Source organism: Triplophysa rosa, linkage group LG19, assembly GCF_024868665.1.
Source record: "Triplophysa rosa linkage group LG19, Trosa_1v2, whole genome shotgun sequence".
Taxonomy (NCBI): Eukaryota; Metazoa; Chordata; class Actinopteri; order Cypriniformes; family Nemacheilidae; genus Triplophysa; species Triplophysa rosa.
Window position 1 is genome coordinate 20,390,473 of NC_079908.1, and position 12,870 is coordinate 20,403,342.

Genomic DNA, 12,870 nt, shown 5'->3' on the forward strand with positions numbered 1-12,870 from the left:
ACCGGCCGTCTCTCTCTCTCTCTCTGTCTGTCTGTCCGCAGGAGAATCCATACCTCTGTAGTGATGAATGCGATGCGTCTAACCCCGACCTGGCTCACCCGCCGCAGCTGATGCAGGACCGAGAGCGCAGTGGTCTGATCACATACTGGCAGACGGTCACTTGGAGTCGGTTTCCCGAACCTCTTCAAGCCAACATCACCCTGACCTGGAACAAAACCCTCGAGCTTACAGACGACATCCAGATCACCTTCGAGTACGGCCGGCCCACGATTATGGTTCTAGAAAAATCTCTGAACTTCGGCCGCACATGGCAGCCCTACCAGTATTACGCAGATGACTGCGTCGACACCTTCGGCATGCCGCCCAGACGAGTGCGTGAACTGAACGCTGCCAACGCCACGCGGGTCATCTGTACGGAGCAGTACTCCCGCTGGGTCGGCTCTAAGAATGAGAAGGTGGTGCGGTTCGATGTGCGCTCGCGGTTTGCCATCTTCGCCGGCCAGAGATTGCTCAACATGGAGGGGTTATACACACGGATGGAGAGCATGAAAGGCCTGCGGGATTTCTTCACGTTCACAGATCTGAGGCTTCGGCTGCTCAGGCCCGCTCTCGGAGGAACGTATGTCCAGAGAGACAACCTGATGAAATACTTCTACGCCATCTCTAACGTGGAAGTCCTTGCCAGGTGAGAACACACAAACCTGGTTTTATCTTTTCCTAACTACAGATAAAGGGAAAAAGAGTATTACAGAAGCATTCCCATTTCAAAATCTTTAATAATCATTTTAGGATCACGCCACTAGTGTGTTAACTTGTTTAAAAGCCAAAAAACAGTCATGTTTGATGATAAAAAGACATTGGATCACCCAGATGGTGCCGCTGACAGCGAATGACAAGAATAGAGTTTCAACATTGTGAGACAAAAAGTTGTACGATGCAAAAATAAAGTAACATATTTTGAGAAACATTTCAGAATCTCAAAAAACAAGTTGTAACATTACGAAAAAATATGTCCATTGAATGAATAGTTCAATATAAAAAAACATGTCTGAACTAATAAGAAGAATGGAAATTGCATAAATTAAGTTAAACATTTCGAGAAACACGGCAGAAATACAAGAGTAAAGTTGCAATTATCAGACAAAATGTCATTCATTGCAGAAATAAAGCAAAATATTTCGAGAAACACAATGAGCTTTTAATCTTTTATATATGTTGTGAGATTTGATTATTTAACTCGACGGACCTGTTCACAATTTCCTACCTAGAGAAAAGATCCTCAATCAAGTTAAAAATGTGCTTCTGTAAAACAAATTTGTGAAAAATCCTAATAAGATCTTAAGTTACTGTAATACACCTCTGGATGCATGAACGTGTTTTAGCAGTATTAGATGAGTTGTGAGTTTAGGAAGTTATTATTCATAAACCGTTCACAACAGCTCATCTAATCAGATTTGTGTTTTGTTACGGATACAAACAGATGCTTGTTATGGTTATATCATCTCTTGTGTCTAGCTACAGAACGTGTCCAATAAGCATTACCTGTACCTGGAGATGCACAAATGATGTGCAATAACGCTTGAGTCATTACTTGGACAGATATGACTACCTGTAGGGTGTTAATATGACAGCTACTGATAGCGTGTTAACAGTAACACATTCTGTATGTACATAAGGGTTCTCAAGAGTACCGTAGTCTGATACCATCAGTGTATCACAATATATCTCCATCACTAACAGCCACAGACATTGCTTGCAGGAGTTTGACTGAGACTGAATTAAAGGAACTAAAATCATGTTGTTGATTCTCATATTCTTAAAATGAGTGAGGGGAAGAGAGATAAAAGTATTTGCTTCATTTCACACGGATGCCAAGCAAATGAAAGAAAATCAGATGTTCTTTGGTTCTCTGGTACTGAACAGCTTTGGTAACGTGGGATTCGAGAATATAAAAGTTTTGGATGAAAATCAATCCGAACAAAAGACTTCATCAGCGAATTCGACAAATCTTGCAGTCAGAAAGAAAACACTTATAAAGACACTGACATCCAGTTATCACAGGAACAGCCGGAGAGACAAAAAGAAGTAAACAAATATGTTATAAATGACTATCGTAACGTAGTGAGGTACTAGTTACTTTTGGTAGTGAAAGGAAGGTTATTGCTCAGATGTTGCTCTTTTATATCTCAAGAGATTTGATGGAGCTCTCAGAGTTGTGTTTCATTTAAGTATTACGTAACTTAGTCTCAGATGTTTCTCCTAAGATTAGGAGAAATAATACAAAAATAATAAGAAGAGAATTTTTCAAACACATGTAGAGTATGGAGGTGTAAAATGAATTTAGATGTGAAATAATCTGGATTCGAGTCAATTTGATGAGAAATGTTTGAGTTCATATTGAGATCTTCAATAATATCGACGTTTGATTGCAGACTTGACAAATCTGAGCTCAGTTTGACACATTGTTGACATCTCCTCTCAAACTCTAATGACATTTATCAGATGTCTGACTCTTTATCTCAGGAGAAATAGCTGAGACACAGGAGCCTGAAAGTCCCAGTGAAATTAAACATTACGATGCCTATTCGTGAAATATCGCAGCGTTTATTGCAAATAGTTTATCAATGTGGCTCATTCTCTTTTTAAAAATCGTGTGCCCTCATAATCTTTAGAATCTGAAAATGCACTTCCTTTCTGTAATGACTATCCATCTTAAATGACGCATGTTAGAAGGCTTGGGCGGAGCTTCTGTTAACTCCTCCCCTTCTGCTGTCAGTCTGCTGCCAGTTCCATTTCTAAATGCAACAGCTGTTTTTTATACATCCAATCAAATCGCAGAGAAAGACGAAAGTCACGCCCACAATTTTTCTCATTAGACATTCCATTTCACTCGGAAATGTGTCAAAATACGGATAACTATTAACATTTACTTAAAGGATTAGAGAATCAATTAACAGAAGAAAATAGTTAAAACTTTGTACAAGGATGTTTTCAAGATGAAAACTGTGTGCGTGCGTGCGTGCGTGCGTGCGTGTGTAATGAATATATGAATACTGCTAGTACATGTTTATTGCAAGATTTATGGATTGTCATTCCTGTACTCAGCGAGGCCTCAGACATCTGAATTAGGATACACTTCATTACACTTGAGTTTACATTCTAAAACCTGACCACACACATTTACTGTCACACACACACTATCTCTCAGCGTTTACTGTCACACACCTATTTCTATATAGTCGACTGCTGAGATTGCAGATCACTTTGATAAATGTGAACGTTTAGCTGCATTTAAAGACACACACACACACACACGCGGTGACAGTGTAAAATCCTGACATGTACAGTTCTGTTTGACAGTGAGTGATAACATACTGTAACGTGTGTCTGTGTCATTACACAGTCACCGATACACAAACAGGTGTTGTAGTATAGGTCACAAACACACTAACATCACTGCATTTAGATGTCACTACTCAACACAGTTTGTACGGAACAAGCACTAAATAATATGAATCATATTTATCTGCTGTGTATACTGTAGCTGGATAAAACTGTGACAATCTGCCCACTGAAATTAAAAAAGAAGGTGAACAGTAAAAGGGTTTCCTTTGTGTGTTGTGGTTGTATATCGGTATCAGAATATATATATATAGTATATATATTTCAGGGTGTATCTATAACCGCCCTGGTGATGCATTTCCTGTAGTATTCAGTCATAATAGAGCCATTTAAACACACACACACTCACACGCACATGCGCACACACACACACACACACACGCACGGTAACACAATCCCATGATCGATAAAGTATTCTTAGACTCAGACTGGGTAAGATCGGCCTGACAGCTATCGATCCATCACAACATGTGTGTCTGTGTGTGTAGTCCTCTGAAGTACACTGCTTGTGTGTATGTGAGTGTGTGTATTTTGTCGTAAAAGTGTGTCTGTTATGGGAGTCGGAAGTGGAATATCTTTTGCCGATATGATTTTCTAGGTTTTTCCACATGGTGTGCGACCTCATGCAGATTAAATTCTGAATTTGTGGGTTTGCCAGGGTAATTAATGCTGTGGAGTAACAGACTGGATGTGACACTCCTCACACACACACACACACACACACACACACACACACACACACTGAGAGATATATGAAGGTGAGACCGCACAGGAAAGGTGAGAAATAGAGAAAGATACGTGTTAAAATCTCATCTCAGTAACTAAACATGCATTTGTTTCCTCTGCTCTAACCACTGAGCTTTCCTGTAGCTCAGTGGTTAGATCATGGCGCTAGCAACGCCAAGGTCATGGGTTTTATCCCAGGGGATTGCACAACTCAGAAACAAATGTATAGTATAATGCAATGTCGCAAGTCGCTTTGGATAAAAGCGTCTGCCAAATGCATAAATGCAACTGCAAATGAACTTGTAATGATCTAAGCAGATGAATCAGGGATATTATATAATCTTTTTAGTGTGCACGTTATTCTAAAAGTGAAAAAAGAAAGACATACTGTAAATAATTGTTTTATAATCCTTAATCACAACAAAAACGACTTTTCTTTATGGATGACATCACTGTTATTTTTCAATAATTCAATAATGTTATTTACAATAAGGATCACTTACCTCCAGTGAACAGTAACCGATGGATCAAGTCTCATCATACATCTCCTTGAATATCCTGTTGAACCTGGAAATTACAGAAATAGAAATAGCCGTCTTTGTACGTTTCTTAAGACTCAAGGATACAGCAAGAGTGAATATTAAGATATCTCATTTAAAGTCATTGACCGTAGCAACTCCTGGAGGTGAAATAATGTACAGATATCCCATCATCATTTGAGTTCCATGCACAACTGGAACTCGACCTCAAGTCTCTCTGTGTTCAAGCAGAGAATAATCTGTGTAAACTCAGACAATGAGAAGAAGACTACTGGATTTATACTGTACAAAGGCTGCAGTAACCTTCAAGACATGCTGAGGGTATTTGAAAGTAGAAGAGCTAGCGTCATCTTAAAGAGGCCATATCCTAAAAATATCCTAAAAATCTGTAGCATTACAGTTCATAAAGTTTACATTTCAAAGATTCCTGCAAGCCAGATCCATGCGGAAATGTTTACAATAAAACAGGACGCTGTAAAACCTTAAGGAAAAAACATTAAGGCAGTCTAAATAAAACGGTGGCAAAACTTCTGTGATCATAACTTCTGCTATCCAAAAAAAGAGAAAAAAGTGAAACGTAAGGTTCAGCTTATACATGTCGACGCTGACATGGTCAACAATTAAAAACCAAGAAATCATGTCATTCTCAAAACCCCTCATTGTCTCAGCCCTGAGATCCAGTAAATAAGACCTTCATATCTACACTTTAAAATAACGTTCCTAAACGTTTTTTACAAGCTGTACAATTCTGAATGATGATCACATCCAGAGCTCAAAATGATTTCTACACTCTTAAAAAATAAAGTTGCTAAACAATGCTACAAAAGAACCATTATTGTCTGTAAAGATCATCCGCATAACATATCTGCTGCACAAGTTGCAGTCATAGACCGTTTCATCGGACGCGCGCCTGGACTGCTGTTAACTTCCGTTCTGTTTGGCTGGTGTCTAATAATAGAACTATTTATAGCCTATTTTTAATTCATGTTAATTATTATTTTATTGTTTAATAATTGTATTAAATAAACGATTTGTTGAATTTTGTTGTATGTTCATTTTATTAAATAAACAATTCGTTGAATGGGTCCTGGGGCCAGTAAGGAGGTTTAGTGAAAACTCTTGAGAATATTAACCCTGAAATGAGGGAAACTCTGGGTTTTCCGTTTCAGAATGTGAGGTATGTCAAACCTGAGAAAGCGGGGTAACTCAAGCCCGTTTCTAAAAGAGAGGTAATTTATAGTCCGAGTCAGTAACCATAGTAACTTACTCTGTGAACTTAACCTGGTCGGGATCAGGGGTTCTTTGATTAACCCAGAGTTTCTTTCCATCTCCTCCCCTTTTAAAGCACAAGTGGTGTACCTCATTCATTCATTAATGCATTCATGGCACACATTATGATCACACAGAGACATCTCAGTGACTTAAATGTCATGTGTGCTTTTAGAGGATCGTGTGTGTGACGAGGCCGCATTAATTCATAGGGATGTACTTTGAATTCAGGAGAGCAATTTAGGACCCGAGTGGAATTTTGTCATTTCCCCGTGCATTTGTATTAAAACTGTACCATTTTTCATTACAGTGAACTAGATATATCAAAACTTATCATTACATCATAACATCAGCCACCGTGCGTATAGTACATCAGAGCATAGTTTTCTATGGACGACGAGAAATGACTTAATAAAGAGTATAAATAAAGTGCATGAATAAAGAAATCAATAAATGCAGACAAATGAGTGAGAACAACTTTTTTTTATTATTTCTGTTTTATTTCTGTTGTTTCATTCATTTAATGATGAATTTATTTGTTTATTGGTACATTTATCTATTCATTAATTGAAACTTAAAAGTCAATTTCAGCACATTAGTAAATCCACTGTATGCAGAGCAGAGTGTTCCTCGCTCTCAAGCGCTTTCTGTCGCCATGTTGCTTTTTTTGGTGCCGTTGTCATGGTGAATTGTAATATCGGTGCTCCATTGATCATGGCTTGTCGTAATTGTGGTGCAAGCGCTTAACTCAAGGTAAGCCTACCCAGAGTTGATATTATTAACTCAAATCAGCTGTTCTGAAACTAAAGAATCAACTCAAGAGTTCACATTTTACCTCGGTGTTGGTTGAACCTCCTTATAAAGAAACTGTATGGTACACTGACATCTAGCGGTTGAGCTTAGTATCGCAGTCAAAATATTGGAGAGACAAGTTTAGCCAAGTAACGGTTCTTCTCGGTTTCTTTTGCTTGTTATCAGAATTAATGTACAGGCGCTCTATTGTTTGTGAATGTGTACCGGAAGTTAAGGACGGTCCACGAACGCGCGCATGCGCATTAACGTAAGTAGTCACTTTTGAACCGTCTATTAAAAAAGGTTCTTTGTAGAACTAAAAATAATTATTCTATGTCGAAAACCCCTTTTAGAACCTTTAATAACTATGTTCTGTATATGGTCCTGCTGTCTGAGAATCAATTTAAGTTTCAATGAAACATCTGAGCAAATACTGTTCAAGTTTATCCAGTTGTTTACACCGCAGGACATTTGAAAGTTTCCTTCTTTACAAATGTTGCTGTTGAGCTTCAGACAAGAGCGTCTAAATATTTCATGTCCAGAACTTGACGCAACTTTACTTTTCTGCACTGTATGTGAAGTGCAACGTATATGTGAGTGTCCTGTGACAGCTACGGGTCACCAATAAATAATCTGTGCTCTCAAAGCTCTGGAGGGCTGTCTAGTGTCGGTACATGAGGGATCTCACACACACACACACACACACACACACACACACACACACACACACACACACACATAGTTGCTATAGGCGTTATACAGTGTGACTTTGTGAAAAGCCAGGATGTCTGTCTCTCTGAGTTATAACTATACCCCGTGTCCTCCTCTCCTCGAAGGACGCAAGAAGAGAGAGTTGAGATTGTGTTAACCGTGTGTGGTCGACCCCTGGAGTGATTGTATTAAAGAAATCTCAAAAGACCACACCAGATTTCATAAGACACAGAAAGATGATAAAGGGAAATCAGGGAGGATTTAAAGTAACAGTTCACACAAAAATGCTAATTCTGTCTTCGTTAACTCGGCCTCATCATTTGAAACCTGAATGATTTTCTTTCTTCGAGTAAAGAAAAAATGTCTCCGCTGCTCTTTTCTATAAAACAAAAATGGACAGTGACCTTTGGCTTTCTAGCTTCAAAATGCACAGCTTAAACCCGGCAATTCACAATACTATAATGTCAAATTTAAGCAGGTCTCACATCATTTTCCTTTTCTTCAGGAGATGTTTATATGGACTTTGTGTGTCCATCACTACATACTATTAAAACAGCTTTTTATGTGGAATAGAATATAGTTACGGGCCAAAAAAACACAAGTGTGCGGAGATGAAGACAGAATGATTTTTCTTCAGTTAACTACTGAATTAACTTCAGTAACATGTTCCCTTGTGTCCATCACACCCAAATCTACACCCATACTTCATGGCCTTTCATACGCAAACTATCATTCATGTAATATGCATTTAAATCAGCGATTAGAAAATCAGATCGCAGTTCTTCACAGAGAGAGAGAGAGAGAGAGAGGATGAGCGCAGGAGTGATTTATGCTCTCATGCAGACGGATGATTTGATAATAAAAGTGAACTCTACCTGCGCTGCCTCTTCACTCAGTGTCAGCGTTTTACTCGAATCTTCCCTCATTCTTTCTTTCTTTCTCCCCTCTGTTATTTTTACAGGGATCATTTTCTTGAGGTCCTTTCATTTTTAAATGTACGAACAAACTAAAACAAACAAGCTAACTTTGAGCCCCACAGCTCTCTTTTCATCTATCTCTCTCAATCCCTCCTTCTCTACAGTAATCCCCACATTTGCTCGGTTTATTTCTCAAGAGAGCCACTAAGAGCGAGAGAGGTAGAGGGAAAAAGGAAGAGAGAGAGAGAGAGCGAAGAGAGGTGTGAGGATGTCCTTGAAGAGAGTCTGTTTTCAAACACATTAGCAAACATACTCAAAGCTTTCACACTCTTCGGCAGTAATAGTGCTCTCTCATACTCACTGAGGTGTTACTACATGACAGCATAGTGATTTATACCAAATGATCATTTTACATAATCAGTAGTGGCACTGCACGCTTAAAGGGATACTTCACCCAAAAATGAAAATTCTGTCATCATTTACTCACATTCGAGTTGTTTCAAATCTGTATGAATGTCTTTGTTCTGATGAACACAGAGAAAGATATTTGGAAGAATGCTTATAACCAGACAGATTTTGCCCCCCATTGACTCCCATAGTAGGAAAAAACTGCAATGGTATTCAAAAGTGCCCCAGAACTGTTTGCTGTCCTACATTCTTCAAAATATTTTCTTTTGTGTTCAACAGAACAAATAACAAATAAAGTAATTTTTCCTACTATGGGAGTCAATGGTGGCAAGATCTGTCTCGTTGGAAAACTGAAATTTAACATAAAGCTTCTTAAAGCAATGTTGCCTGTTCTAATCTTCCTCCGCCTCAGCTCTCAAATCTCACTTGCGCTACCTCCCATGCCATTAACACCAAGTACCATCAGTTCTCATGCGGCTTGTGACCAACTGCAACCAGTATGAACAAGAATTAACTGTGAGATCACACAAAATATTGAGTTTGGAATGACATGAGAGTGAACGGTTCTTTTAAATTTGTTTTTTATTATTAGATGCGTCACATATATTGAAGAAAGAGATGCTTACTGAACTCCTCTGTTCTAACTCCCTGCATCTCCTGATGTATTTCTGACGCTCTCCTCTCTCTCATTGACTTTCTTTAAGTGTTGAAGACGCTTTTGGAGAATTTCTGTGTCTGTGTGTGTGTGCAAGGCTACGTTTCTCTGTTCTTAATCTATTTTCCCGCACACACACACACACACACACACACCTAAAACCCCAGTTTCTGCGCTGGATTTTCATCTTGGATCATTGACGTTCACAGACACACACAGAGTTCAGATGTAAAGTCTTTCGCTGCGGTCTATGTAAATTATTCACTTTCCGCTACACAGTAGGACTCCCCACAGAAGCCACACGCTGCGGCACACGCAAATACATACACATAAAAAAGAAAAACCCCAGATGAGATCTCGTTAATATCTCAACTGAAGCTTTTGCATCTCGTCTGCGTCTCCGACGAGACTGAGTCATAAATCTCAGAAATGTCTCTGTCATTAGAGTTTCTGAAGAGATGTCAACAATGTCTCAAACTGAGCTCAGATTTATTAATAATAATAATAATAATAATGAACTTTATGTTATATAGCGCGTTTAAAAGGAGTATCTCAAAGCGCTTTACAGAAGTGAAGAGTAAAAAAATATTAATAATAATAAGTAATCACACAAATAATAAAAATAAAACGCAGAAAAAAAACAACTTAAAACACAAGCTATTACCTAAAGGCTAATCTGAAACAATAAGGTCGAAGAGCAAATTTAAAACCACTAAGGTCTTGGTGCATAAGAAGAAAAGGAACGATCACCCATAGAGCGTAACCGAGTAGCAGGAACCACTAAAAGACCATTGTCAGAAGAACGTCAAGTTCAAGCAAAAGTTGGGAGAAACATCTAAAATGAAGTTGATACTTGAATGAAAGTCAGTTTTATCTCTTGAGCTTTAAAAGAACAACTTTGGATCAACAACACATTCTTCACACTGCAAGTCATGCAAAATGACCTGTTACATGTATAAGGTAAAAAAACACAACTTTTGACCTTTTAGCATACACACACACACACACATACTCTCTCTTGCTCATACATACTCGGTTCGGTTGAAGGTCGTCTCTAAAAGCTGTCTGAATTCCTCTGGGTTCTGAGCATGCTCAGTGACCTTGTAACCCCTAAAGCTTTTACTGTACAGCATTATGGGTAATGACTGGGTTTTAGAATGGCGTTAGTATGTAGTAGGTTCACACGCACATATATGCTAACACACACACACACACACACTACAGTGTATCCTATACTTAACCTAATACACACACAAAAGTACAACCAAACCTAAACACACACACAACAGGAATATAGAGGACATCAGTGTGATGTGCCTCCAAAAGCCTCTAATTGGCCCTGATGGAGTTTGTGTATCATTAGCCTCAGATGGCACGCTCGCAGTCCCTTCACAAACTGTCAGATCACACGTCTCTTGTTTCTTGGTTCAAACAGCAAAAAACACCAGACCTTCTGCTTGAGTCAAAGCTTCGGCTACACAAGTCTAGTGTATCATCTATTTGTTTTCAAGTTTGATCAAGTTAGCCCCTGCTGGCAGGTGCCATAACTACAGTTAGAAAAAGCATCCATCCATCCATTCTCCACTGACTTTCATTTAAAATATAAAGCACACAAATTATGGTATAGTGAGATACCGTTTGCTTTGGAGGGCTTATACACGGTTGAATGGACATTTTCTCTGTCTGCTGCCTCCTCGTGAAATCGAAATTGAAATTTGATGGCTTTTAGTAAGACTATTTATAGATGGTTTCAGAGGTAACAACATAAACAAATGTTACTGTATGTGGCCCAAACTTAACTTCCGGTAGACCTCAGCAAAGAATCAATAACTGTTGAGTAGTTCTAATTGAATTTAAGACAATTAATATACAATAAATATGAATATCAATTCATATGAAGATCAGTTAAATTGTTACATCATAACCAAACACAGACCGGAAGTTAACTTCAGGCCTGGCAAAATTCATTTTTACAAAACATAAGCATTTAATCCAGTTTCTCAACAAAATCTAGAATCCTCATGACATCATTCTGCACTTAAGTGTCTCATCAAATTTTCTGTCTAATCAAATGCTCTCTAGAATCTGAGTCCTGCCCCTACATCATAAAAGACGCTGAAGCTTCAGACTGTAGGCTTGCTCGAGTTCATAGGGCGCCACAAGAACCGACAGGCGGATGACATCACATTACCGCGAGAGCCCACTCTCGGTAATGTGATGTCATCCGCCTGTCAGTTCTTGCTGCACCGAATGAAGTCGTACAAGCCCAACGTGTATTCTTGTGATGTCACCAGCCAACGAGCACAGCGTTGAACGCATCATGTGACTTCATAGCGATTAGTCGCATGACATTTACAACTCTTCTGTCTGACTCAAAACACCCGCAAAGATGGCAGATTTCAAACTGCGTACTTCTGGGGGGTCTTGAGACAAGACAACAGAAGATGAGATGAGTGGGATGCTATCGGAGAGCTCTGTGCAGGTATCACAGACACCGCGGTTTGCAGAAAGGTCAAGATCGACCCGCTTGCTGCTTATGACTTGCTGTACACACACACGCAATCTTTTGATCGTCACGGTGTTTCTTCTCAATCGTCATAATCAGGCAGTTTTGATTGTTCCACTTAACAAATCAATAGTACATTCTCAGTCTTCCTCCTGCTTTTTACACACTCCAAACTCTTTCTCTTTCCATCGGCATGTTTGCTTTGCTCTTCAGTCACGCTTCAGTGAAAGCGCTATTCCCTTCGCGATCCCGTCCGACTCTCACTCATTCAAAGTCTCTCCTCCCCCAGCAACACACATTCCAATCTTTCCAGCTGTGCATGCGCATATTTTTCTGTTCGGGATCAGGACTTAACACACGACCTCTGTAGAATACCTGGAGAACGCTACGGAATCCATTAGCATTCCCAGTCGTCTTATTAGGAGTTGCCTGGCTGGTGCGGATTTCAAATCTGCCATGTTTGAGTCAATGAATGTGCTTGAAATACTGTAGATGAAAAACATACATTTAATTCATGCCATTATGAGCATTTTCATCTAGATACTGTATGCTTATCAACATACAAGATCACTCACAAGTGGCTTTAATGTACAGATTTTGTCATACATTTTATGCAATCAAACATCAGAAAAATAAGACCACCAACTAAAGGAACTGATGTTCCAACATTGTATAACTGAATATGTTTTTGGTATAATTAAAAGATTTTTTAATAAAAGTTTTATTTGGGGGGGGCCACAAAGCGATGCACTCTACACAAAGGGGGCCTTACAACGAAAAAGTTTGAGAACCACTGCTTTAATGTGTGGCTACTTTTTGAAAATAAGACCGCAGTCTGTGCTGTTCAGTCTGATTGATTTACTCATTGTACATTCACATAATCCAAAACCCAGAGAGAGAGAGAGAGAGAGAGAGAGAGAGAGACAGAGAGAGAGAGAGAGAGAG

General features: G+C 39.1%; 1 protein-coding gene and 1 long non-coding RNA gene across 7 annotated transcripts in view; one reads left to right on the top strand and one right to left on the bottom strand.

Moving 5' to 3' along the window:
* Positions 1 to 167, bottom strand: part of LOC130569972 (uncharacterized) — a 12,205-nt gene extending 12,038 nt beyond the window's left edge. For 5 of the 6 annotated variants that reach the window (XR_008964914.1, XR_008964909.1, XR_008964912.1 and 2 more), the window contains exon 1: positions 54 to 160. This is a non-coding gene — a long non-coding RNA (uncharacterized LOC130569972). Of the gene's footprint in view, positions 1 to 53 lie in introns of all 6 variants that reach the window. The other variant, XR_008964913.1, reaches the window with a different exon arrangement.
* The window catches only part of ntng2b (netrin g2b), a 53,547-nt gene that overhangs the window by 15,645 nt on the left and 25,032 nt on the right, over positions 1 to 12,870 (top strand). The window contains exon 3 of the mRNA XM_057359985.1: positions 42 to 685. Within this exon, the coding sequence (XP_057215968.1) occupies positions 42 to 685 (644 nt within the window). The remainder of the gene's footprint in view (positions 1 to 41; positions 686 to 12,870) is intronic.